The sequence below is a fragment of the Rhamphochromis longiceps genome, linkage group LG1 (assembly GCF_057381845.1).
Source record: "Rhamphochromis longiceps isolate RC_006_pf linkage group LG1, R_longiceps_female_GT1.1, whole genome shotgun sequence".
NCBI lineage: Eukaryota > Metazoa > Chordata > Actinopteri > Cichliformes > Cichlidae > Rhamphochromis > Rhamphochromis longiceps.
Window position 1 is genome coordinate 37,413,631 of NC_140557.1, and position 23,833 is coordinate 37,437,463.

The following is a 23,833-nucleotide window of genomic DNA, read 5'->3' on the forward strand; positions in this document are numbered from 1 at the left end:
ATCGCACGGGCGGTGCGCTGACGTCACGTAGTAGAACAGAAGAAACTGCAGTTAATTTTAAACTGATGAACTCACAGCAGAGCCGGGCAGCCGGTAAACGCGACTACATAGAAACCAACGAAGATGTTAAGAAACGTTTATTCACTTTACACATCTTTACAGTTCTCGCGTCACCAGAAACAGACCAGAATGAAGCATTTCTTTATCTTTAATGCCAGTGTTGGAGGAATGCATAGCGGCTCCTCAGCAGTTCTGTCCATAATGAAGTGCTGCCAGGCTTCATACGTGGTTGTCCAGCAAAGCCTCCAGGAGTCTGGAACTGTTTGTAATTGCAGTTGTAACCACAATGAATTTATAACCTGAGAGAAAAAAATAGAAACGGTTGTTATTTTCTGCTTTTCAACAATACAATAAAAAATACATCTCCCATTTCAGAAGATGTTTTTCACATTTTTTATTTTTGCTTAAGTGGCCCTACACCCCATCACAATGTTTACCTTTCTCTCTGCCGAGGAACCGAAGGGCCGAAATCTCAGAGTAGGTGCATCCACCAAGAAACATGACCAGTATGATACGCTGAGTGTCGTTCTTTCCCCTTGAATCCACTCCGCTGCTCCCTGATCAGAGAAGGAGAACAGTGATCAAATCTGTTAGACGTCTGTTACAACAGTCTCCTTTTCTGTTTTAGCATTAGCCTCAAACGGATCCATTATACCTGCCATTGAACTAACCTGTAACTGCAAATTCATGACCATTTAGCAGCCTGGTGACTTCTTCAAGCCCCGTCCAACCGTCTCGCTCCAGCACCTATGCAATACATACCGGGAATAGAATTTTATTTTAAAGTTACCATGGCTGCCCCCCCATCATATCCACAGACTGAATGTGTCCTGGTTGACTTACTTGTTCGATGAGTTTGCAGCTCAGAGGGATGTAGGCACCACTGAAGATATAAGCCATGTCTCGAGGGACACGCAGGTCATATTCTTCATCCGTCTTTGGCACCTTGATGCAAAATATGATGAGCACGTTACCATTTGACACAATCAGAAATGAAAAACAAAATGCCTTTAGGAAAAGTATGTGCTGTATTTTTTTTTAAACTAAATAAAGTTAATTAAAGAGAATATATGTTACTGTTTTGTGTCATATATAGTGTTATGATTGCAGATGCTCGTTAAAAGTGTCAAACCATGAGGTCAGCCTATGTGAAAGAAGTAAACAGTGATTTTTTTTTTACTTGTGGCTCTGTCTGATGTCACTGAGAGGACACTGCTAATATGGTCATCCCAACTTAAAACTCGTTTCTCTGTTTGGGCCAACCAATCAGAAAAAAGATTAAAGAGAGGGATGTTTTACAAGGAGAGGAGATTTTTTTAAAAGCCTTTTTTCCAAGCAGGATGAACACAGTGCTTCACCAAGGCTCAGTACACCATAGATAAGGTTTATTTTGAACCGTGAACCATACAAAGTTGTTCTTGTAGAGTCCACAAATACAACTAACCAAAGATGTTCACCTAAACAATAATTTACCAAGTTAAGTTTTCTGCTCAAGGCTCTGAAATTGCTCTTCTTTGCCAGAGAGGAAAAGGCATCTGTCAGTTTTCCTGGAAACAAAGAAGAAGAAGAAAAGTCAAACAGCACGTGTGTCTTGATGCACAGAGCAATGCAGGGTTTCCTGTAAGTGGAGAAGGCTAAAACTGCGCTGAGAAGCCACTGTCACCTGCAGTTTTATCATTAACCAGTTTGCCCACTTTGCTCTCCATTACAGTGAGCGTCTCTCCCGGCTGTTGCTCGACCAGCAGCCCAAGCTGCCTCAGGTTGGAAAATGTGAGCAGGTGATCCACTCCATAGCTCTGATGAGGTCAGACAGAGAAAAATGTCAGGCATTGGACCCATGGCTCTTTATCAAAATGAGCACACACTTAACAAGCCAAGGCTGGCAGCAAAGAGCAATCTGCCACTACAGGCTGCCTGATCAGATCTGTGACAAAAGCCTGTGATGTCCCCAAACAGCTGGACGCTGCACGTTCTCCAAAGCATTACTCTAAGAGGAGGAAATGATCTTTGTTCAGCTACAGACTGATTTACATTTCATGCTCCAGTGTAGGGATAGGCTGTATTATTATTTTCCCCACGGGGCCAGACTGTTAAATTAAGTGAAAGCTCACAACGAATAAATGAAAAATTTAGTGATGATTTAAGCTGAACTCAGATTCTTTTACAATCAGATATTTGTGAGCCTACAAGTCCCGAGTCTTTGTTTAAAAAATACATTTCATTGTCATCTCAGGTTACAAAGATACAAACATCATTTGAGAAAGCAGCCGCTCTTTCCAAGACAATCATTGACACAATGCTGCATTTGATGAAATGTGAAGGTTGTTTTGTTTGAAGACATTACAGGGTGACTGAGATGGTTACAGGCATATTTGAGCTGCACAAAACACACACAAAGCAAAGAAAGAAGTGTGTGTGTGTTTGCTATTTAACAGGCAAATGTAGAAACTGTGTTATAACTGTGCAGCTGCTTTGTGAGAAGTTCTGCTGTCAGCCTGATTTTCTCCGTCTCAGACGGGTTTCTCCTCGGCGCTCTGGTCTTCCAACAAACAGATTGGACTTTTATTCACCAAGAGCTCCAAAAATGACAGATAGGAGTGTTTTCTGGCACAAATCCCTTACGGCCAGTATCAGCCTACATGCTGTTTGTATACTTGAATCTTTTTTGAGCAAACATGAACAGAAAATAGCATTAAAAAATAAATAAAAATAAACAGCAGAAAATACCATTTCAAGCAAAGGTACAAAAATGCTGACACTAAAAGCTTTTGTACTTCTACCACCAGTGTTGGTCAAATTACTTGAAAAAAGTGATCAGTAACTAACTACTGATTACTTCCCCCCAAGGTAATCCTGTTACTTTACTGATTACTTATTTTCAAATTAGTTACTTAGTTACTTTTTAAAAACACGATTTACAACCTGAATAGGTGATAAAGTGATAGATCTTTCAGCCCAATTCTACTTTTTCTACATAATCTATCATATAAAATGTAATCAAATGGAAAAGTCTCTTTTTAAAACTTGTTTTATTAGTTTTAATCTTTTAACTTTATGCATCAAGCAAAAATTTAATTATATGCAGCATTCTCTGACTGGAAGAAATTTGTTTAACATTTAAATGTATTTTCTGCACATTCCAGCACATAAAATAAAATATTTTTTGTGTTTACACTCACTCCTTCAAATAGATGCAAGTAAAACACAGCAGAAAATAAATAAAATCAAAGACTCAGCGGTCCTGTTGCTCTATTTTCAGCAGCGGTCAGTGGAAGAATCCGCGAGTTTCTCTGTGAATTTCCCATTACGTGGCAGCTACTCGGTGCTTGCTCGGACGTTTAGGGTTTTTTCGCTGTAAAAAGAAGTTTTCTTCCCACGCACAACGGACACTAATGTTTTTGTCACTTTTTATGGAATCAAACTCAAAGTAAGGTCAGTACTTCCACACTTTAAACGCTGCACGCTCATACTCTCTCCCACACTCGATATATGATCCATTGTTGATCTGCACACAGCTGTTACCACGAACGTCACACTCGCTTACGTCACTGTCATGAGACATTCTCGCAAAAAAAAAAATTTAAAAAAATCACGGTTTTAGTAACGCAGCGTTCCTACGGGAAAGTAACAGTAATCTAATTACCATTTTTGCAATAGGAATCCCTTACTTTACTCGTTACTTGAAAAAAGTAATCGGATTACAGTAACGCGTTACTTGTAACGTGTACTGCCCATCTCTGTCTCCCACAACAAAAATACTCTGAGAGATTTGTTGTACCTCACCTGCAAATACTGTGCTTTCAATGAGCGGTAGTCTTTTGGCAGCAGTCCTGCAGGAAAACAGCATCACAATAGTTGTAAACAGGAAAGACAACAGTCTGTGACGAATCAGTGAAGGATGATTCACCGTTTTCTGTGATAGACAGCAGACAAAGCAGCCGCAGACTTTCTATCATGGACACCTAGAAAGGAGAAAAAGAGTCATTCAGACTTTTTGGCAGTGCGCTTATTGCTGAACTCTTTTAAGAACACTCACCTGTCTGTTGATGTGCTCCTCTATGTAAGAAATGCATTCACGGATTTCAAATCCTTCCAGTAACACTGGGAAAGCACAAGGAAACAAGATTTGCTGCTCCTGGGGTTAAAACACTACAAACTATTATCTTTGACAACTTTTAGTAGCGGACACACACAAAATGAACTGAACCACTTAACGTGCAGCATGGAGACAGGAGCACACACAGGAACACAGGTGTGTTTGTTTACCCATCTCTGCAGGACTTTATTCCACATCAGTGCACTTCAAGCCAGGCACTGTTGTCTCACAGTAAAAGTTTCTATGTGGAGTTTGTTCTCTTAGGTTATTCTGGCAGCTCACAGAGACGTGGCCACAGGTGTGACTGTGAGTATTAATGGTTGTCTGTCTGTGTGGTAGGCCCTGCACTGGACTAGGAATCTGTCCAGGGAGTGTGCTCTCCCTCTTGCCCTGTGACAGGATAGGCTCCGCCCTCCTGTGGCCCTAAACTGGATAAGTGTTTAAGGAAATAGATTTATGGTTGTATGGCATTCTCAAGCCTCACATTTAAGTGCTAAAAACTACCATAAACCTAACTTAACTATGGTCCAAGTCTAAACTGTCACTGCTTATAATCCCACTCTTAACACTGATCTTACTGTTCTTCTCCCAGTCTTGGAAACAGGGCACACAGAAAACAATGCAGCAGTTTTAGGCATCACATCGTCACCAGTCCCCGTCGTAACCCAGGGAGATAATGTTGCTGCTTCAGTGACCTTTGCTGGGTTTATGACTGCCTGCTTGTGATGCATTTAGGGGGCATCTGTAAATTGTAGTAATAAAAAAAGATAACCCAAGTTACACCCTTCTCAAATGGGATCATCTCTAGTTCATTTAAAGTACTGAAAACATGAGACTCATCGGTCAGCAAAGTCTTTGGAGAGCTTTCATGTTCTTGCACACACGTATGAAACCAACAAACATGGAGCTTGTTTTGTGCTTTAAGGCGTTAAAGTCCCTTAACCTCCTAGGACCTGGCGTCCACATGTGTGGGCATCACATTTTGGGTTATTTAGACCAAAATAGACAATTTTGCACTACAAAAGTGATATCCACTTATGAGGACATTATACTGCTAGTGTTCGATCGAAATGAATATCCTCATATGTGGCTCTCATTTTTCTTAGAAACAAAAATCAGGTAAAGAAAATATCTGGTAATTCTTTGTTTTTACATTCATCGGGTCCCAATATGCCCAAATATCAAAGAGAAATTAAAAATGCTGCTGTGGAAGAGTTAGGGTCTTAGGAGGTTAAATGAAACGTGATTGGAACAAAGAGCAGAGTGGAGGATTCTTACAGTGTTCTGTCTTCAGCAGCTCCTGAAAGTCCTGCTTTGTTTTCTTCTTCATTATCGACTCGCTGGCACCAATGTCTGGAAGAGAAAATGCTCTTCAGCAACGCAGCCGTGCAGATATGGCTCGGAGTCAGCGGTAGGATACTGTAACACTCACGCAGGCTCAGCAGTCGATGTTCCTGCTTCAACCCTTTCAGCTCCTCTGACACAAACGTCTTCATCTGCTTTATGTCCATGCCCCGACGTTTCTGTAGAGTTATTAAAGAAAACCAGAAAAAAGGTGTTAGCTGTTATCCTTACTGGTCACTAATGCTTCAGCTACGTCATAATTACCCCACTGAAACACTGCAGGGTAACCTGACACTATGTAACTATGTAACTAAATGTAACTACACATCGCATCAACGCAGCCCAACACTACTGCGAGGGGTTCAGCACCATCAGATCATCCGGACAATTTCCAGATACTTTTTTGTTGTAGTTTTTGAGACAATAACAATTATAGCATCAAAGTGTCAAGATAAAGACTCACAAACGTCACCCCAGCAAATTCCTGGAGCGAGATCACTGAAACTACTGGAATGTACAGAGAAAGAGGAAAAACTAGAGGGACAAAAATGTTTGCTGACCTAAACAGAGAGCGCAGACGCAGGAGCATTTTATTAGTTTCTATTGGCTGGCATCGCACATAAAACACGACCACGAGGTAATAAACACGTAACCCACCAGTGCAAATATAAATGCCATTTTTCAAGGTTGTGCCGTACAAAGACTCTTCAAATCGAGCCACGGGTGCAATGATTGCTAAGCAGTATCAACATTCACTCACGTCATATGCAGTCTGCAGATTCCTGGCTTTCTGACTGAGAAAACCAAAGACGTTGGAGAAATGCTCATTTCTGATTTCACTGAACACCTACAAAACATTAGACACACTTTTCTATTAGAATCACGACAATTAGCAAAGTGCAGCCGACCGCAGACTAAGACGAGCCTTACCTTATCGTGAGAGTTCAGCATCACTTTCACACTTTTGTCAGAGGCGGTAACATCAGGTCCAAACTCCACACATCCTGCACAACAGTTGGAATGATCACACAACATATGGATATTTTTTAAAAGAAACACCACAACCAGCAGCGTGGCTTCAAAAGAGCTAAGAATGTGAGGGCGAAATGCTCTGCTCAAGAGGTCAGAGGTGACGTGTTTCTTCCAGGCATAAAGTGAACGTGTGAGTGGATTCGATTTACTGACACCTACCACATTTGATTCTAAAGATGTCATCAACAAGTCCTTCGTAGACAACTTGTGAGCACAGAGGAGTAACAAAGTCCACATCTGCAATGATAACGACGACATTAGAACGGGAACGGCACGGCCCATCGTCCTCTGAGATCACTGCGCCTCCTCACCTCTGTCAATAAGGAAAACATTCCCAATTTCAGCCTGACGAGCTTTTTGTTCTCCCTCTTCAACCTGCTCCCTCCACGACTCGTACGCCATCTGGGATCACACAGAATTACCATCAGCAACAGACCAAAGCAGGTGACGGACAAACTGGACGTGAAAAAGTTAAACTAGTTTGTATCAGACTAGCTTCTGGTCTCTAATCTTACAGCACCTTTGAGCAGCGCCCAATCCCGTAGACCTTTGAGAATGGGCCGTACAGGGAGTACAGGAGGTGGAGAGCACTGCCGGCGGTCCTCACCCAGCGCTGGTCTCCAGCCTGGAAAAATACAGGATGCATCAGAGATTTTGTAGTTACACTTCTGATTCAACTACGGGCTTATAAATTCAGCAATGAACAGCTCAAATGTGATGATTTGTTTCACTATGATTATTAACACATTAGTAACACTACAATGCCCAGACTTCCTTTGTGCGGTTGGCTTCAGAAATTAGGAAATTAAGGAAAGAAACGACGAAAACTCAAAACTAAAGCTCGAGGACAAAAACTGTGACACATCTGGACAACGGTACGAGCAGCTCTGTGTTTCTCACAAAAACATGTTTGGATGTCAAGGTGTCTGTAAACCACGTGGAACAGTAAAAACACAACGAACTTCAGATTTCAGACTGCGTCTATAACGTTTTATTCAAACGTCTAAAACTGAATCAAACACTGATGCAGAGCAACAAGTCATGCATGCATCCAACGAGCATGTGAGGCCAATATTTCTTTTCTTTTCTTTTCTTTTCATCATTTAGGGGAAACAGCTAGCTCATTAGCTGCTCGTGTTCACTCATTAGTCTGTGTACTGCTGCAGAACCTCTTCACATTAACAAATGATGACTAAAACACTGACTAGAAAAGGATTTAGACAAGGAATTGGCCTCTACTAACCAGGAAGTTGTCTTGAAAGAATTCTGGCAGCTCCAGACTGATGATGTCATCATCAAGAGGAAGCAGGTAGAAAGGCCACTCGTCTATGGACACATCTACAGGAAAGGCAAAAACAGCTTTTACACTTCTCCTCACTCACACTCGTCATTCCTGCAAAAAGAGAAAGATGCCTACCGCCAAAGATCCCCTGCTCCTCCAGCACGGCCTCACACGCATAGAACTGGTAACACAAAGAAGGGTCAGCAGGTCAGTATCAAGCACTCGAAGCATTACAAGTACAGCACGGACACAAGACAAGAAAGAGAAATACCTTCTGAGGGGTAAAGATGATCTTGTATCTTCGGGATTTTCCAGGTACCTTGTCTGTGTTCACTACATCTGCAACAAAAATGCAGATGTCACTTTGCTTCAGTTTCATCCATTTTACCCAAAAGACTTTATAATAAAACCATCAAGACAAGAGATAAATAAAAAGAATCTCCGTTTACCACATATCCATTTCACAGTTTGTATTCTTGGACGGATCAGGAAACAGAGCCTGGAAAAAGAGCAACGCCACATTGTCAGGTGGGCGCGTCAGGTGTGTGGGTACAATTCTGTAAGGTATGAAGGTGCAGGCTCACTGATCTGAGGTGCTGATAACAGGTTTGTGTTCCACTTTGTAGAGTTTGTCCACTTCATGTTGCTGAAAGAAAATGGGGGGGGGGGGGGACAAAAAGCTTTTAAAGACCTGCTGAAAGTGCAGTAATCCTGAAGAGATCAGAACAGGCAGGAGAGCAGCAGCTGATGCAGTTCACCTTTAGTGTTGATACATTTGCAATACGATCCAGCGGGCTCATCAAGTCTGCCTCAATGAACAGGTCCTTCTTCCCGGGCAGCTGTGACACAAGAGAACGGCTTGTAGGACAATCTGCTCTTCACAACACAAAAAGCATCGCTTGTTTTGTCTTCACCGAGTTGGAAGTACATCACAAACTAATGCGTGCATGGCTTAGTCTGCACACAGCTTCTACACTTTCTCCACTGATTCTGACAATGTTCATTTTTGCCTAATTAAATGAAATTAAACTGTAAAACTGAGTCCTAAGGCAAAAGTAAACTGTAGTTTGGTGGGGACAATTTTCATGTTAAGACAGTATAGTTCAGCACATAGGAATATTTCTCAACATAAAATCTCAAGTGAATCGCTGCAACCTTAGAAATAGACATGATTCTGCAGCAGAATTCACTCCATTAGCTGGTGGGCACTTTTAAAAGCCACTGCCAGTGAAACTGCTTGTTGTTATCTCCATAAACACAATTTATAATTCTATAAAACAAACAAGAAATACAGTAGACTTCATTAAAAACATAGAAGGCCAAAGCAGTCTCTATTTTCTGACATCACTGAGGTCCTTCAACATCTACCGGACGCTGCTCAGGATGTTTGATGAGTCTGTGGTGACGTGTCGTGAATGGGTGTGCAGTCAAATGATAAAGTATAATAATAAAAAAACAAAAAAAGAAGAACAGTGCCATATCCATGCTATACATGCCAGTCATATTACTGATGTGTATGTCTTCGGCAGGAGCTGTGACGTGCTCCTACCTGTTCCAGCAGGTAGATGAGCTGATCTCTGGCCAGCCTCTTGAGGATGGAGAAGTCGGGGAGCTCCGGGGAGTCTCTCCTGGCACTGTGAGCCATGCTGGACACACGACGGAGACCGGACAACACTCAGGCATCCACGACTGGCATAAACAAAGAAAATAAATAAATAACTCATATACAAATATAATGTTTAATAATGGAGATACAAAAACCAGCAGAAACATATAAGACAGAGATCTGTGCTGTGATTATCCTCCCTGCTGGCTTAGCTTCAAAGCTAAAAACACATTCATCATATAAATGCTGATATAATCGAATACGCTGACAGTACTTTGTAAAATTCTCCCTCGAAATATAAAATTAATGCCAGAAATTTGACCGTTTATGTCTTTTGAAACATAACGCTTTATCTTAAGTTAGCAGCTACCTGCTTCCGTAGCTAAATAAGTGGAATGATCCCACGAACAGTTGTTTCCCCCCGGATCATAATACCAACGGACCGCTACACTTGCTCGAAAGACGTTGAAAATTAAATAACCTAATAACGCGGTTTTTTTGTCACTGACCTGACAGGACGTGATTTTTACACCATGAACTCAGACGCAGCTTTGTTGTTAGAAACTGTTCAATTTGCCGCAGAGAAACACCGCAACCAGCGACGTAAAGATCCAGAGGGAACGCCGTATATAAATCACCCTATAGGTAGGTGTGTTTTTACGGTAGTATGATGCATTCACTGCCTGTACGTAAACCCGTGAAGTTTCTCACTCTTATCTTTAAAAGAAAAAGAAAAAAAAGTTTCCTGATGTTTAACTGATACGATACCGGAAGCCGTGGAAGGAGGAGATTGAATTAAAACCCAGTTATCAAACTTAATTATGTTCATAGTGGACATTATATAACAGTATCTGCTGCGGCGACACCTTGTCAACAAGGGAGTCGCCGAAAGGAGCGGTATATTAGAACTAACCAGTCAAGTTATCAGGGTTTACTCGCCTACTACAGCTATATCACTAACATTATATGTTTACCATTTTATGGCAACAAATAGTTTTGCAGAAACATCGTTTCTGCAAAACCTTTATTTACCTTTATTTTATTTGATTCTAGTGATAATACCCTGCCGTGTAATAGCGATACGTTATTTTTCGACTTTAAATTTGTATAGTGTATAGTCTCACAGGGAGGTGGAGGTCGATTGATCTGTTTTTTTGTTCAGGGGTACAAAACTAATGGCTTTTTGTGTGCGGGGGATTTAGCGGCATCTAGTGGTAATGCCGCAGATTGCAACGAACCTAATATCTCCTCCACTACTCACTGCTCCGTTTTTCTTTGCTGAGCTAATGATAGCACTTGGCAGTGCTTTTCCTGTCAGGGCTCCAGACCACTAGAGCTGTGGGGGACTTAAAGGGACAAACTTTGAAAGGATAAAGGAACGCACCAAAAATAATACTGAAAAACATAAATTATTTTCCCTCAAATCTAATTTCCATGTATCGATTTTTATTATATTGTCTTTGCTTTTATTTATTTTTTTTACCTTTTCCCCCCAAATTCGTATTTTTACATTTCTTCAGACATTCTGCTTTATTATGCAAAAGAGGAGCTAGTGATTGTTTCAAAATATCTTTTGAAACGACAGTTCAGTGGATTTGTTTATCGTGGTGTTAGCAAGGAGCACCATAGATGGGCAGCCAGTGATTAAGCTCCCTCCTTGTGTCCCTGTGTGTAAAGGAAGTTTCTGATGGTTCGTCTGCTTGTTCTGTTTGAGTTTTATTTTCCTACTTACAAATGAGACCTATGAGCTATGTTATAGTGGGGAGGTAGAGTGTACAGCCCGATCCGGCGGGGAGGTGTGGGAAGCCAGATCAGGCGCCCCCCCCTTCCGGCTCTCCTCTCTGCTCACTCCTGTCTTGTCCCTTTTGTCTTACTTCTCTCTATCACCTTTTCTATCCCTTTGAAGAAGTGAGGCTCCATAAATGCTAAAGAGGTAAGTATTAGTTTTTAGTTGCAATGATTAGATAGAAAAATAAACCATAGAAACCTAAACAGAAGAAAGAAGAAGAGAAATAACAATGTTAACATAAACCAGTGACACACTCCAGGGCTGAATCAACCCTGGCAGGGCCTCCTTGGATGAGGGTGTCTAGTGATAATGGCCAAAACACCCGATGAATCCAAGGTCCACTACTGACGATGTGTCCCAAATTTTAATATGAAAATGTAGATCAGATCTCTAATCCCTAAACCTAACCAAGGAATTAAAAATGGCAGATTAGCGTTGGTAAAAGACCTAAAGTTGAGGAATAACGATGTGTGCTGCTGGCAAAGTTTCTGGGCTTTCCTCATAACAGCCATCCCTCAAGATTCTCTCCATTTAAAGCAATGCATTATCAGGGACTGTAACATCTAGTCCTTTTACTGAATGTAGAAACTTAAAGTGCTGGAGGAGCTCTTCAGAGAGGAAATGTCTGATTATAAATGAGTTTTCTTGTTCTATAAGTGACTTCTCTTAGCAGTCTGGAAACAGTGAAGGTTCTTGTTTACAGTCTTGTTTACTCACAGCTCTCTGTGTGTGCTTTTAAGGAGTAGCGAGAATCCTCAGCCACGAAGGGGGCGTCACAGATATCGAGGTTTTGCAGGTGAGTTATCAGTTGTTACCTGTTAGTCACAGTCACGTGCATGCATTCTCGCATCAGTAATCCTGTGTGCTTCCTCCTGCCCTGCAGGCCGCCCTGCTTCATGACACAGTCGAAGACACCGACACCACCCCCGCAGAGCTGGAAGCTAAATTTGGTGTAACTGTGGCTCGCATTGTTCAGGAGGTGACGGATGACAAGAGCCTGCCCAAGCAGGAGAGGAAGCGTCTACAGGTGGAACACGCACCTCACTGCAGCCAACAGGCCAAGCTGGTTAAACTGGCTGATAAACTGTACAACCTGAGGGATCTGAACCGCTGCACTCCTGTTGGTCAGTACGTCTCTGGACACAGTGCTGTTTCCTACAATAAATGGGATGCTGTGTAAAAAAAAATAATTAAAAAAATTAAAATTAAAAATGAAGAGGATGAAATGCTTTGGAACACTTTATTTATTTGGCAGAAGTGCAAAAGACAACATAACAAACGTTGTTCAGTTATGTTTCTGAATGTGCTTGGCAGGTTGGACAGCTGAGCGAGTGCAGGAGTATTTCTTGTGGGCCTTTGAGGTGGTGAATTGCCTGAAAGGAACCAACTTGGCTCTGGAGAAGAAGCTAGAGGAACTCTTCAAAGAGAGAGGAGTCCAGCTCTGACAGGAGGGCCACAACACAGTGGAGAATGGGCTATTTCGAATGCAAATAAAATGCTTTTTGTTTGTAAATATTCAAAATAAATCAAATTTCATGTACATTACAGTGTCCTTTAGTTTTCTGTTCTGTTTGTAATGTTTTTGCAGGCTAGTTGAATCCCCGAGTGTCTGATGTTGTGGTGTTTAGTAATAGTAAAAAAGTAAAAGATACTACTCCCCATTTGGTAATTGTAGCTTGTGGACTGTGATGGTGCGTTTTAAAAAAAAAAAAAAAAAAAAAAAAAAAAAAAAAGCCTATTTAGATATAACACACATTTGCAGGACTGCATTACACAAAGCAAACAATTTGGCACAAAGTGTTTTTCACTATACATGTTATTGGTTATATTTGAATCCATTGAAGAAAGCCAGGATGCTCAGTAATTTTCTTTAACAGAAAATAAATAAGCTAATATAAAACAACAAGGAGATGTAGGTCATTTGCATTTTTTTCTCTTGAAGCGACCTGATAACTCTACTTCATTAAAGATGATTTAAGAGTTTTAGTGACTCCTTTACATGTTACATGTCCACATTTAAAACATGGGATAATTTGAAATTATTCTACTTTTTAACCAAGAAAACAATAATTTGATATATTCGTATAAAAAGAATGAATGTGTTTAGCTCAGCAGCCTGCAGAGGGCGATGTTACACTAAAACGTTTCAGAATATTAACATTCACTTTCACCCTTCCCTGTTTTAGAAAGTTAACTTTTCGTTTTTCGGAAACATATTTCCTGTGTAAACCAAATACTTCCTATCTTCTGTATTAAAGTGAAATGTACACAGTCACCGCTTACCGGCGGAAGAACTGTCGGAGCAAATTTACTTCCTGTCCGTTCGCCGACTGTGTCGAACTTCCGTTTGATTTGAGCGACGACGAGGAATTCGTTTTGTTAAAGTGAAATACTCATTTTTTAATCTTTGTACGGTTGCATATCGTCGACCGGGCGGTCATGTCTAGTCGCGAAGCCCTAAACATGAAGCTTCCACCGATCCAGTCCACGGCCGGAGCCGTGCCGGTCCGGAATGAAAAAGGTGAGCTTGTGCGGTTAGCAAGCAGGGTGTTAGCTGCGTGCTAAGCTAGCTAGCTGGAGTAGCAAAGCTGATAGTAAATTTATGTACGAAGATATATGCTGGAAAAAATTGGACTGTACTTTCTTCTTTTTTTTTTTTTTTACTTAATTTAATAACATTAGTGTCCTGGCTGTAACAATTTAAGAATTGACGGAACATGTTACAAAATTATCTTCGTCTACATATCTGTAGTGTTGTAGTTGGATAACGGGTCTCAATAAACCTGATGGGATCCTGCACTACCTGCGGCCTCAGAGTGGAGTTGCATTAAAAAAGAGCCACGTTTTTATTGCGGGGTGCCTCAGTTTGTGGTTTGCACGATTTACACTTCAGATTAACTCTCAGTCCACTCCGTGTTAAACGAGCTCCGTCTTTAAGCCAACGGTTTTCATTGGCTGGTCTTCCTAAACAGAAGGTTTTTAGAGCAGGTGACATGACCCAGTTGGGGATATTTCCTCTGTGTGACATAATACAGAGTCAAGAGTAGAAAAAACTGTCCGCATCAGCGTGTTGCGAGCGGCCTGAAGCCAGTGAGGACGTAAATACACAGACACCAGCACTGTCAGGCATTGCAGTTACTTAAAGACCAGTGACCCCAAAGTCGGAATCAGAATACTTTATTACTCCCCAAGGAAATTATGTGGGTTACAGTTGCTCCAAGACAGCAACAGACTAAACTAATTAAATAATTCAATATGTTGCAGAGTTTACAAATGTAAGAAATAGCACTAATATATACATGAAATACACTCAGTTTGATGTCACGTGTGCTTAAGAAAAGGTGGATTTATTTCTTACTTAGCAGAAGAAGAAAATTGTTCTGAATTAAAATTATGCTTCATGTCAGTGGATTCATTGATTAATAAAAGTATTTTTTTAAAGGTTTTTACTAGATTTGCTACATACAAAGAAATTGGATATTAGAAGTGACTTAAATAATAACTGAAAAACAAACTGTGTAATCATTCATTTGGGGTTACCAGTATTGTATAATATTAAATCAATTCAGGTTTAGGTACTTTTAAGATGACTTTTTATGATTTGCATGTCCTGTGAGAAAGGTATTAAATCTATATGTCGCGCAGTCTTCTGGTGATCAGTTTGTCATGTAATGATTTATTTAGCAGTAATAAATGATGATATTTATGACTTGGTCTTAGCTAAACATTAAAATGAGAAACTGCAAAGTTGGTATTATTTGTGGTTCTGCTGAGCTGGTATTCCTAATCAGAAAACTTTACGTAGGTTCAAGTGTGATTAAGAGGATTGTGTGTCTCTGTGTGCCAGGTGAACTCTCCATGGAGAAGGTGAAGGTGAAAAGGTATGTGTCGGGTAAACGCCCTGACTACGCGCCGATGGAGTCGTCTGATGAAGAAGAAGAAGACTTCCAGTTTGTGAAGAAGGGAAAAGAAATGGAGCCAGAGGTGGAGCTGGAGGAGGAGGACGTCTCTGATCCACGTCTCAGGCGTTTGCTAAACCGTGTCTCTGAGGACGTGGAAGAGAGGTGGCGCCCAGCGTTTACAATCTGATTTAAGTTCACCAAAACGATCGTGTTGGAAAGCTGACGTGAACATGATTTGTGCCTGTTTGTCCTCAGGCTTGCAAGACACAGACAGATAGCAGAGCCTGAAGTTGTGGTTGAGAGCAGCGAAGACTCTGATGAAGGCACGTGGCACCCACAGCGAGAGGAGAGCAGTGAAGATGAAGAGGAGGAGGAAGAAGAAGTGGATGATGAGGTGCCTCAAAGCTTAAATTTGTCAGTTTTTTTTTTCTTCATCTGTTTGTACTAAGACATGTTTCTTTTCTTCTGGTCACTTACAGGAAATCGAGAGGAGGCGAGCAATGATGCGTCAGCGAGCCTTGGATAGAAAGAATGAAGAGATGGAGGTCATGGAGGTGGAGGAAGAGGGGAAATCAGGAGACGAGTCGGAGATGGAGTCTGAATACGAGGAATACACCGACAGCGAGGACGAAGCAGAGCCGCGGCTCAAACCTGTCTTCATCCGCAAGTACGAGATGAAAGTTTGTAGAACAACGTAAATCCAAAGACCGTATTTATCAGTCGCAGACATGCGACGGTCAGTTTTCTGTGCAGAATGTTGACAGATCAAGACACACAAGAAGTGTCTGCTTGCATTACTGAAGGAACGAAAATTAACAGCATGGAGAAAACATGAGTGAATGATGAGTCTTTTATCAAGTGTGCTGTGTCTCATTTATCCAGAACAGTCATGTCATTTGGAAACATACAGTACAGTCTGGAGCTGTTCACACTCAAAAATGTGTTTGGAAAGAGCTCGAGCAGAGCAGAACGTTTCTGTCAAAGTAACTCCTGAACACTTTATTCCTGTTAAAGCTGCAGTGCGCTTTGTGTTTTAGATGGAAGCAGATCACAACAACACCGGCCTGAATACCAGGCCCTTAACATTAATGAGCACATGAACTGTTTTCTCCACAGAAAAGAGAGAGTCACAGTGGCAGAGCGTGAAGCTGAGGAGCAGAGGCAGAGAGAGTTGGAGGCCGAAGCGAAGAGGCAGGCGGAGGAGCGACGGCGCTATACCCTCAAGATCGTGGAGGAAGAGGCCAAGAAGGAGTTTGAGGAGAACCGGCGCACGCTGGCTGCTCTGGACGCTCTGGACACCGATGGAGAGAACGAGGAGGAGGAATACGAAGCCTGGAAGGTCAGAGAGCTGAAGCGCATCAAAAGGGACAGAGAGGCACGAGAAGCGTAAGTAAACACCAGTTTGAGTGACTGAAAATAAATTTGTGATAAAGGAACATCCAGAGAAGAGATCATGAGTGTTGTTTGTTCTCAGCTTCGAGAAGGAGAAGTCTGAAATCGAGAGATTCCACAGCTTGACTGAGGAGGAGCGTAGGGCCGAGCTGCGCAACAACGGCAAGGTCGTCACCAACAAAGCCACCAAAGGCAAATACAAGTTCCTCCAGAAGTACTACCACAGAGGAGCCTTCTTTATGGTGAGTCACCACAGTGCTTCAGTCTAGCTGCACCATCTAACTGAGCTTCCCCCAAATGTCCCAGCTTGACCCAGGGCTTTTCTGCTGAGTTTCTCCTAAGAACCTAAAACATTTGTTACATGTAGCAAAGCAATAATACTTTAATTTCTCATTATATGACTTACCTTTGAATGAATTTCTTGATTTCCATCCCCCTTTTCTTGTATTTTTTAATCAAACTATTTGAGGAGGATCTCTTTGCACCAAATACTTTCTGTGCATTTACCTGCATGTAGTTGAGTGAAGCCGAGTTAGTTCACCTAGAAATGAATTAATTTGGATTTGTGTGCCAAAGGTCAGGTGACTGTAGTTTAGTTTAATCAACCAGAGACAGATGATAAAATGATTTTCAGTAAAGTTGAGTACATGTTGGATATTTTGTGTATGTTATGTGCGTGCACACAGGGATGCTGAGCTTCAGTGGGCTGGTGGTACTGTCTGAAAAAAAGCAGGATATATGCACCGCACACAGTGCAGGAGATGCATGTAATCCTTGTGGATGTGAACTTTAAACAACCACCAGGCCTGTACTGTTTTGTCCTCAACAGCAAACTCTTGTATCAGTGAGCTTTTTAAAATGTCCTGACTTTTTTTTTTTTTTTTACACCAAAACGCTTTTATAGTCGTAACATCTCTGACCTTCTGGCTCATCCCTGGAACATTGATCCAAGCTGCAGGATATTAGCTGATGATGTCAGCGATAAGTCTAAGTGTCAGGATGTTTTTCTTTTGCAGGACGAGGAGGAGGACGTGTACAAGAGAGATTTCAGTGCACCTACTCTGGAGGATCACTTCAACAAAACCATCCTACCCAAAGTTATGCAGGTCAGTGGCGTTTGCTTTTTCCTCATCTTCATCGTAGCCTGGACTGTTTCACTGAACATTGTTATAACAGCGTTGTGTTCATATGGAAAAATAAGGTTAAATGGTTTTCAGGTGTTTGTGCTGTTTCTCAGGAGATCTAGTTGGAACCTTGGAGAGGAGGATGTAAACACTTAACCATGTTTTTACATTTGTGTCTTGTTGTTCTGAAGACATTTGGACGGCTATGTTGTGAAATTAAATGTCCTTGTGTGCTGCGGGTGTTTCGGCACTCCAGCTAGCTTGGACCTGCTTACTTGGTGCACTTGCAGATATTTATTGTTAATCTGCATCTGTTTATTTGTGCGTTTTCATAAATCAGTACTTGTTTTGAAGCTTTAATGACTAAACAGTTGTCTTTGACCTGCTGCTGTTTCCACTGACTTCTTCTCACATGTGCTGACAGCTGAGAGAACCTCTTGTGCTGCACAGAGCAGTAGAGACAATAACAGTGCATCTTATTCAGGCAATAGAAAAAAAGAGTTTCTTTTTCTCTTCAATCACGGGGCTCTCTGATCTTTTCTGGTTTGTGTTTCCTGCAAAGGTGAAAAACTTTGGTCGGTCTGGACGCACAAAGTACACCCACCTGGTGGACCAGGACACCACGTCGTTCGACTCTGCCTGGGCTCAAGAGAGCGCTCAGAACACCAAGTTCTTCAAGCAGAAGGCAGCAGGCGTGAGGGACGTGTTTGACCGGCCCACCGTGAAGAAGAGGAAGACTTAAGATGCACACGAAGAGGATATGAGCAGGCCCACGGTGCAGCTGTAAAGACTTTGAGAGACTGAGCTGCAGCCTGATGGTCTGTTTTTCTGGACTGTGACGTGGAAGGAAATCAGCAGATGGACTGCTGGCTCCATGAAATCTACAGGAGATGCAGCTGGTGGGATTTCAGCTGTAAAACCATCAAAAAGAGGTTTCTATGTCATTGGACGATGGCTTATGTAATTTTGTAAATTCAACATTTAGTACACACAGTCTCCCACTGACTCGTTCCTTTTTCCTCGGTGTTGTTTACTGATGTTTGATGACTATTTCAATAAAGCAGTGTGTTTTCTTTTTTCATAAATGGACATGAAAGAAGCCAAATGTCAACTTTTATTTAAAAAACAAAAACACACCACGACAGTTTAACCACCCAGCGTGACCGATGAGCCTAATGAAGCAGTCCAGTGTCAGTCATGTTTGTTCAGTTGGTCAGAGCCACCAGAGCTTCCACCACGTTTCCCATGTGTTCCCTCAGACTGCGCTCAGCCACGGCCCTCGAAATCTCCATCTCAGACATCTGGACACCAAAAGAAGCGTAAAGACAACTGGTTTTATAAAAACTACAGTTTGGCTCAGGACGATTCCTTCTGTAACACACTGATGTAATTTAAAACGTAGGTTTAATATTTGATAGTTTCCATTACCAACGCTCCAATCAACAAACGTTAGACAGCACTGGTCCAACTTGAATTTTATTTTTAGATCACCAATTTACAATAATAGTCGGGACTTAATAAGGTAATATAAGTCATATGTGCACACATGTAGTGACTGTGTGAAGGAACTACTCCACTGTAGAGCTAGGCTCGTACGCTGCGATCACCTGGGAAATCAAAGGAAAGGAATTCCAGTTCTAATCGTTTCAAGTGAAGCTTTTAGGAATTCTGCTACTTTCAGATCGCTGAGATCAGATTTTTGTCAATTATCAATAGAAGTGTTTTTGATTCTGGTCCAAGATGCTCATATTTATCATTTTCACCACAACTAAAAAACAGAATCAACTTTTTGGGTTTGGGTCACACGGCGTTAGTGTCCACATACTTTAGATCAGGGGTGTCAAACTCAAATACACAGTGGGCCAAAATTCAAAACTGGAACAAAGTCGCGGGCTAACATTAATATTTATTTAAAAAAAAAAAAACTTCCTCCAGATATAAAAATGAATCTTTTCTTATGGACTCAAACAAGTTTTGCTGAAAAACTGAATTTGGAACAAGCAAAGCTTAATACTAAACAATATATATATTAGCTGTATAATACCAGTAGGCCAGCTCTAATAGTAATTTCGGGCCAAATGTAATTAGGCTGCGGGCCAGAGTTTGACACCTATGCTTTAGACCATGTAGTGAACCGGCATTTGTGTGGTTGTATAACAGCTAAATGGATTAATACACAAGAGTAAAATAAATAATATAATTAAAAACAACAACTTACAATTAGCTCTACGTCCTCTCTCTTGATGGTGACTTTGGCCAACTCCTTTTCTCTGAAAGCAGGAATAAATAAAACATCGGGACTCTCCTGGGTCTTTTACAGTGACTGAGGCAACAAGGAGCCAACACTTCAGTTACAGATGAAGCTGCTCTTACCTCTCCTGCTTGGCTTTCTGTTCCCGCGACCTTCTGTCGCCAATCACTGACATGGCCTGTGACAGGAAACTCTGTTTATAGCATTTATATGGTTTTCACCTTCCTATGTGTCAAACATGAAGAATGTCGCAACCCAGACAATCTCTGTTCTACACGTCCAAGCATTTGGTCTCACAAATTAATGATTTTTTTTTTTAAATAGTAAATGTTACAAGTAAATAAAGTCCTGCTCACAACTCAAAGTGTACAGTGCGTACACATTTCATGACTCAAACACCAACAGACGGTCGCACAAATGATGGGAATAATCTAGTCACGTCACCACTCATTAGGAAGCACCACAAATATTTGTGTGTGCCACACGCAATGTTTACGAATGAATATTAAAATGTGCATTTATCCAAAAGGCGTTAATTATTGGTATTTTGTCAAGAAACAAGGTTTCAAGGTGAGAAAAACTGAAATACTTCTCTGGTCTCACTCCGTGCTGCTCTATCATATCGTGAGTTAGTGTGCAGTAGTTAATTTTTTCCTTTAGGTCGAAATATAACCTGAAGGTCTTCAGGAGGCGCTGCGGTGGAGTGGGCTTGGAAAATGATGTCAGGCAGCATTTTACTATTTTCTGATGCAGGCATCAGTGAGGTAAACCCTATTTGATTACTAGATGTGCCTCATAATGGGAGAGCAATTACTTTAAAGTTGTGATTACGTCGCTCAATCATCCAGGGAAGGAAATCCCCAAAAGGTTGAAACCTGCAGTCAGCTGAGAATGAGGAAGTTACCTGGCTGAGTGACAAAACGTTTCTCCCACGTGCAGATGGACAGAATCAACGTTGGGGGATTGTGATTACGTCCCTAACGTTTGAAAGGTTTTCGTTTTTCATACCGGAGCTAATGAGAGACATTTAAAAACAGAAGCCTGACAGGACATGTGCGCTCTCTATAACGCTGCTCTTCTATGTGCAGCATGCTCTGTCTCAGCTGTGAGGCTGTCGTGTCTTTTCAAAAAAAAACATATTTTACTTGTTTTAAAGAAAACCGGTGTGCGGATTTACCTGGCGAGCCACGAAGCAATTAGTTACCGAGTTTATCACTCACGTTACATAATTGCGCAAACGTTAGCTACTAGCATGAAAACAGGCAAAACTCGTGCAGATCAAGTGTGTATAAAACACAAGCTACACACCAAACACACTAGACTTGGTTCTGTGTCAGTGATGCTGTGCGGGAAACGGCAGCACGGACCGCATGTTTCCGGTGCTAACGTTAGCCCGCTGCTCTCACCGTTTCTAAATCAGAGCTGGAGATTTCCTTCTCCTCCGCGTAGTCTGTCACTCTCTCCAAATCAGCGGCCCCGCTGTCATGTTTCCGAGGCTTCTCTGCCGGCTTCCCGGTGCAGTTTTCCTCGGCTTCCAAGTCCAAATCGACATCTCCTTCCGCCGCCATGTTTGCTCGAGTAACGCCGGAACAAAGAGGACGGTTCCTAGAACTATCGGATGGAATACGAGGTAGAACCGGAAAGCTTTAAAAAATAAAATTCCAGCTCCCTTGAAACAAAAAGTTCTTTAAAAATAGCAATAACAAAAAACTCAACAAAATTAATTAAATCATAAGATACAAACAACAAAAATGAAAGTGTTCAGTTTAAAAATACTGCATGAGACTTGTTTGTGAGGAAGAACTCATTCATATTTGTCCGTAGATACTATATCTTTATTTCATCAGAATCAGAATCAGAAAGGGTTTTAATGCCAAATGTTGAGCAGGTTTACAACATTAGGAAATTGCTGCGGTGCTTCAGTGCAAACATACTGTCATAAATTGCGCTTAAATAGACATGAAAAAATAAAAGTAAGAATAAGAATTAAAAGTGCTACGTAGAAAGATATATACATGAGTGCAGGTGGTGATCAGTGCCAAAACATGGAATGATGCAGTGAACACAGCGTAGGGTCATGTGTTAGTGGTGGGAACAGTCGTACGTTTATTGTTCATGTGTCCAACAGCAGAGGGGAAGAGAATAATTCATGTAGTCAAATATGATTCTGCAATGTTGCTCAACCTTGTAATGGATATGTGTATCCATAATTTAGGTAAGCGTTTGGTCACCATGACTATGTCTTACAGGACACCAGATTTATTTTATTGTATTTTTTTTTAAGAAAAAGGAATTTGTCGTCAGTCTGATCAATATTTATGATCAGTCAGATGATCCATATATCCAAAATACAGCACAACGATTAAATCCAGTGTGGTCCCCTGTGACACTGAGCAGAGAAATGTGTTACAGTGATAACAGCAGAGAGCATAAACAACAGTTTGTGGAAGGCTCCAGTAAACCAACAACAGTCAGTTGATCAGATGATCAGTCTGATGCATCAGAGATGCTGGGGAAGGAAATGTCTGTTTATTTTATTTTTTAAAATTCTGGATCTAAACTAATATTTAAACCTACCCACATGTTTGAGGAAGGATAGCATGACTTACTGTCTTGTTATTTTTGAGACAAAAACAAATAACCGGATTACGTGCCGTCTGTCTCCGGATAACTAAATCTCTGTACTCCTCTTTGTTCTATTCCTGTCTGTTCTAAGAGGTTTACCTGTTCTTCCACCACTGCAACAGATTTCCTGTGTGTCCAGACTTTTCCAGCCCTTCTGTGTATTTGAGCTTTTCCAATCCACCCACCACTGTAATCAGATTAAAAGAAAGAGAAACCTGTTGGTGCTTTCAGCCTCGAGTGGGACTGAAAAGCCACCTCAGTGCTCTGTGGTTTCCTCCTTCAGGAGGTGCGTCGGGTCGCGAGCAGCTGGAGGGATGCCACCGGGGCCGGAGACACATTGTTCCCGTCATACCAACCCCTTCATCCTGCTTTATGACTGATGCCTGCTTGACAGTTTTGGAGATCTCATCACCCAGGGCCTCAGGAACGTGATGACAGGACGCTGGCTTCGGCCACAGGTGAGACTCTGCAGAAAGCAAACAGCCTGACAAACACACAAGAATAGAAATCATCTAATGAAATGAAATTCCTCTGATTCCCAAAAGGATTAAAATGTTGCATACAACCCCTGCTGCCCTTAACTGTCAGTCAGTCAGCGCTGAGAACCAGTGGGACTAACAGATTCTATGTATATAACAAGAAATACTCAGAGAGTGCAGACCGCCGCTGAGGCAGCTCACTCTCTGAGTATTTATTTTTCAGGAAATATTATTGTATATTTATATGTTTAGTTTTCTTTGATCTTTTTAAACGTACTTTAAGAAGTTTGTATTCCAGTAAAAACAAGTGCAAAGTGGAGGCTTTTGTCATTTCCCATTTTATTTTGTATAATACATTAGCAATGAAGTTATTGGTTAGTTTAGTTTGTTAATAACTGGACATGAATAACTTAAGTCTATTATGTACTACAGTACATTTCTAGCTAACTAAGCAGCTCATTCTCTTTCTCTTAACGAAACTTCCTTTAAAGATCAAATCATTTCTGTGTGAACTTGAAAGAAAAGCAGATGTGAAATGTAAAAGTAGATCATAGTTATGAAAGTGTGACCTTATTTGGCCTTGAAGAAGATGTCAGAGGTCCAAAGTAATGTCATATTTAGATCCTCATACATCTTTGCCTGTATACGTTCATGTTGTCAGTCCGAGCGATGGCAGTGAGAAGTACTTCTATTTAGGAGACCCCCCCTTACAGAGCCAAACAATTGTACTGGGCAATTGATGTAAATATTGGAAACCACCTTTCAGGAACATAATTATTGAGCACTGTGTATGTACACAATGTTCCTGTGCTAGAATAAAAAGGATGGCATCAGATTTTGATGTTAGACCA

At 41.3% G+C, this 23,833-nt stretch overlaps 4 protein-coding genes across 5 annotated transcripts; 2 read left to right on the forward strand and 2 right to left on the reverse strand.

Moving 5' to 3' along the window:
- Window positions 1-122: 122 nt before the first annotated feature.
- vps33b (VPS33B late endosome and lysosome associated) lies at window positions 123-10,065 on the reverse strand. Of its 2 annotated transcripts, none has more exons than XM_085408157.1 (24): window positions 9,930-10,065; window positions 9,364-9,503; window positions 8,573-8,653; window positions 8,399-8,460; window positions 8,264-8,313; window positions 8,086-8,153; window positions 7,950-7,995; window positions 7,776-7,870; window positions 7,053-7,157; window positions 6,844-6,934; window positions 6,692-6,769; window positions 6,431-6,504; window positions 6,261-6,347; window positions 5,589-5,679; window positions 5,435-5,509; window positions 4,097-4,161; window positions 3,968-4,022; window positions 3,844-3,890; window positions 1,724-1,856; window positions 1,534-1,607; window positions 904-1,005; window positions 732-807; window positions 498-617; window positions 123-359 (listed from the first exon to the last, which is right to left on the reverse strand). In XM_085408157.1, exons 2-24 carry the CDS (start codon window positions 9,457-9,459, stop codon window positions 280-282), a joined length of 1,851 nt encoding a protein of 616 aa, XP_085264283.1. In that variant the 5' UTR covers window positions 9,460-9,503; window positions 9,930-10,065; the 3' UTR covers window positions 123-279. The 2 variants fall into 2 exon arrangements, with proteins under 2 accessions (XP_085264283.1, XP_085264292.1); XM_085408166.1 differs by lacking the exon at window positions 9,930-10,065 and adding an exon at window positions 9,791-9,917.
- hddc3 (HD domain containing 3) lies at window positions 9,933-12,749 on the forward strand. The gene is made up of 4 exons (XM_085408218.1): window positions 9,933-10,065; window positions 11,950-12,005; window positions 12,093-12,333; window positions 12,524-12,749. The coding sequence occupies exons 1-4, from the start codon at window positions 9,954-9,956 to the stop codon at window positions 12,652-12,654; spliced, it is 540 nt and encodes a 179-aa protein (XP_085264344.1). The 5' UTR covers window positions 9,933-9,953; the 3' UTR covers window positions 12,655-12,749.
- Window positions 12,750-13,521: 772 nt separating this feature from the next.
- Window positions 13,522-18,726, forward strand: mfap1 (microfibril associated protein 1). The gene is made up of 8 exons (XM_085408232.1): window positions 13,522-13,730; window positions 15,057-15,273; window positions 15,367-15,505; window positions 15,591-15,778; window positions 16,228-16,497; window positions 16,586-16,745; window positions 17,520-17,609; window positions 18,190-18,726. The coding sequence occupies exons 1-8, from the start codon at window positions 13,649-13,651 to the stop codon at window positions 18,367-18,369; spliced, it is 1,326 nt and encodes a 441-aa protein (XP_085264358.1). The 5' UTR covers window positions 13,522-13,648; the 3' UTR covers window positions 18,370-18,726.
- hypk (huntingtin interacting protein K) lies at window positions 18,724-21,482 on the reverse strand. Its single transcript, XM_085408243.1, has 4 exons — window positions 21,285-21,482; window positions 20,001-20,056; window positions 19,846-19,897; window positions 18,724-18,928 (listed from the first exon to the last, which is right to left on the reverse strand). Exons 1-4 carry the CDS (start codon window positions 21,444-21,446, stop codon window positions 18,833-18,835), a joined length of 366 nt encoding a protein of 121 aa, XP_085264369.1. The 5' UTR covers window positions 21,447-21,482; the 3' UTR covers window positions 18,724-18,832.
- Window positions 21,483-23,833: the final 2,351 nt, after the last annotated feature.

Bases quoted from the DNA above. Each gene is read 5' to 3' on its own strand.
- vps33b (XM_085408157.1), bottom strand. From the start codon at position 9,459: ATGGCTCACAGTGCCAGGAGAGACTCCCCGGAGCTCCCCGACTTCTCC. The intron at 7,996-8,085 runs GTATTTCTCTTT...TTGTGTTACCAG, and splicing joins TCATCTTTACCCCTCAGAAG to TTCTATGCGTGTGAGGCCGT. The intron at 5,510-5,588 runs GTGAGTGTTACA...TTTCTCTTCCAG, and splicing joins ACATCGACTGCTGAGCCTGC to ACATTGGTGCCAGCGAGTCG.
- hddc3 (XM_085408218.1), top strand. From the start codon at position 9,954: ATGAACTCAGACGCAGCTTTGTTGTTAGAAACTGTTCAATTTGCCGCA. The intron at 10,066-11,949 runs GTAGGTGTGTTT...TGTGCTTTTAAG, and splicing joins GTATATAAATCACCCTATAG to GAGTAGCGAGAATCCTCAGC. The intron at 12,006-12,092 runs GTGAGTTATCAG...CCTGCCCTGCAG, and splicing joins CAGATATCGAGGTTTTGCAG to GCCGCCCTGCTTCATGACAC.
- mfap1 (XM_085408232.1), top strand. From the start codon at position 13,649: ATGTCTAGTCGCGAAGCCCTAAACATGAAGCTTCCACCGATCCAGTCC. The intron at 15,506-15,590 runs GTGCCTCAAAGC...GGTCACTTACAG, and splicing joins AAGAAGAAGTGGATGATGAG to GAAATCGAGAGGAGGCGAGC. The intron at 16,498-16,585 runs GTAAGTAAACAC...GTTTGTTCTCAG, and splicing joins GACAGAGAGGCACGAGAAGC to CTTCGAGAAGGAGAAGTCTG.
- hypk (XM_085408243.1), bottom strand. From the start codon at position 21,446: ATGGCGGCGGAAGGAGATGTCGATTTGGACTTGGAAGCCGAGGAAAAC. The intron at 20,057-21,284 runs GTGAGAGCAGCG...TTCCTGTCACAG, and splicing joins CCAGCTCTGATTTAGAAACG to GCCATGTCAGTGATTGGCGA. The intron at 19,898-20,000 runs GTAAGAGCAGCT...TCCTGCTTTCAG, and splicing joins CAGAAAGCCAAGCAGGAGAG to AGAAAAGGAGTTGGCCAAAG.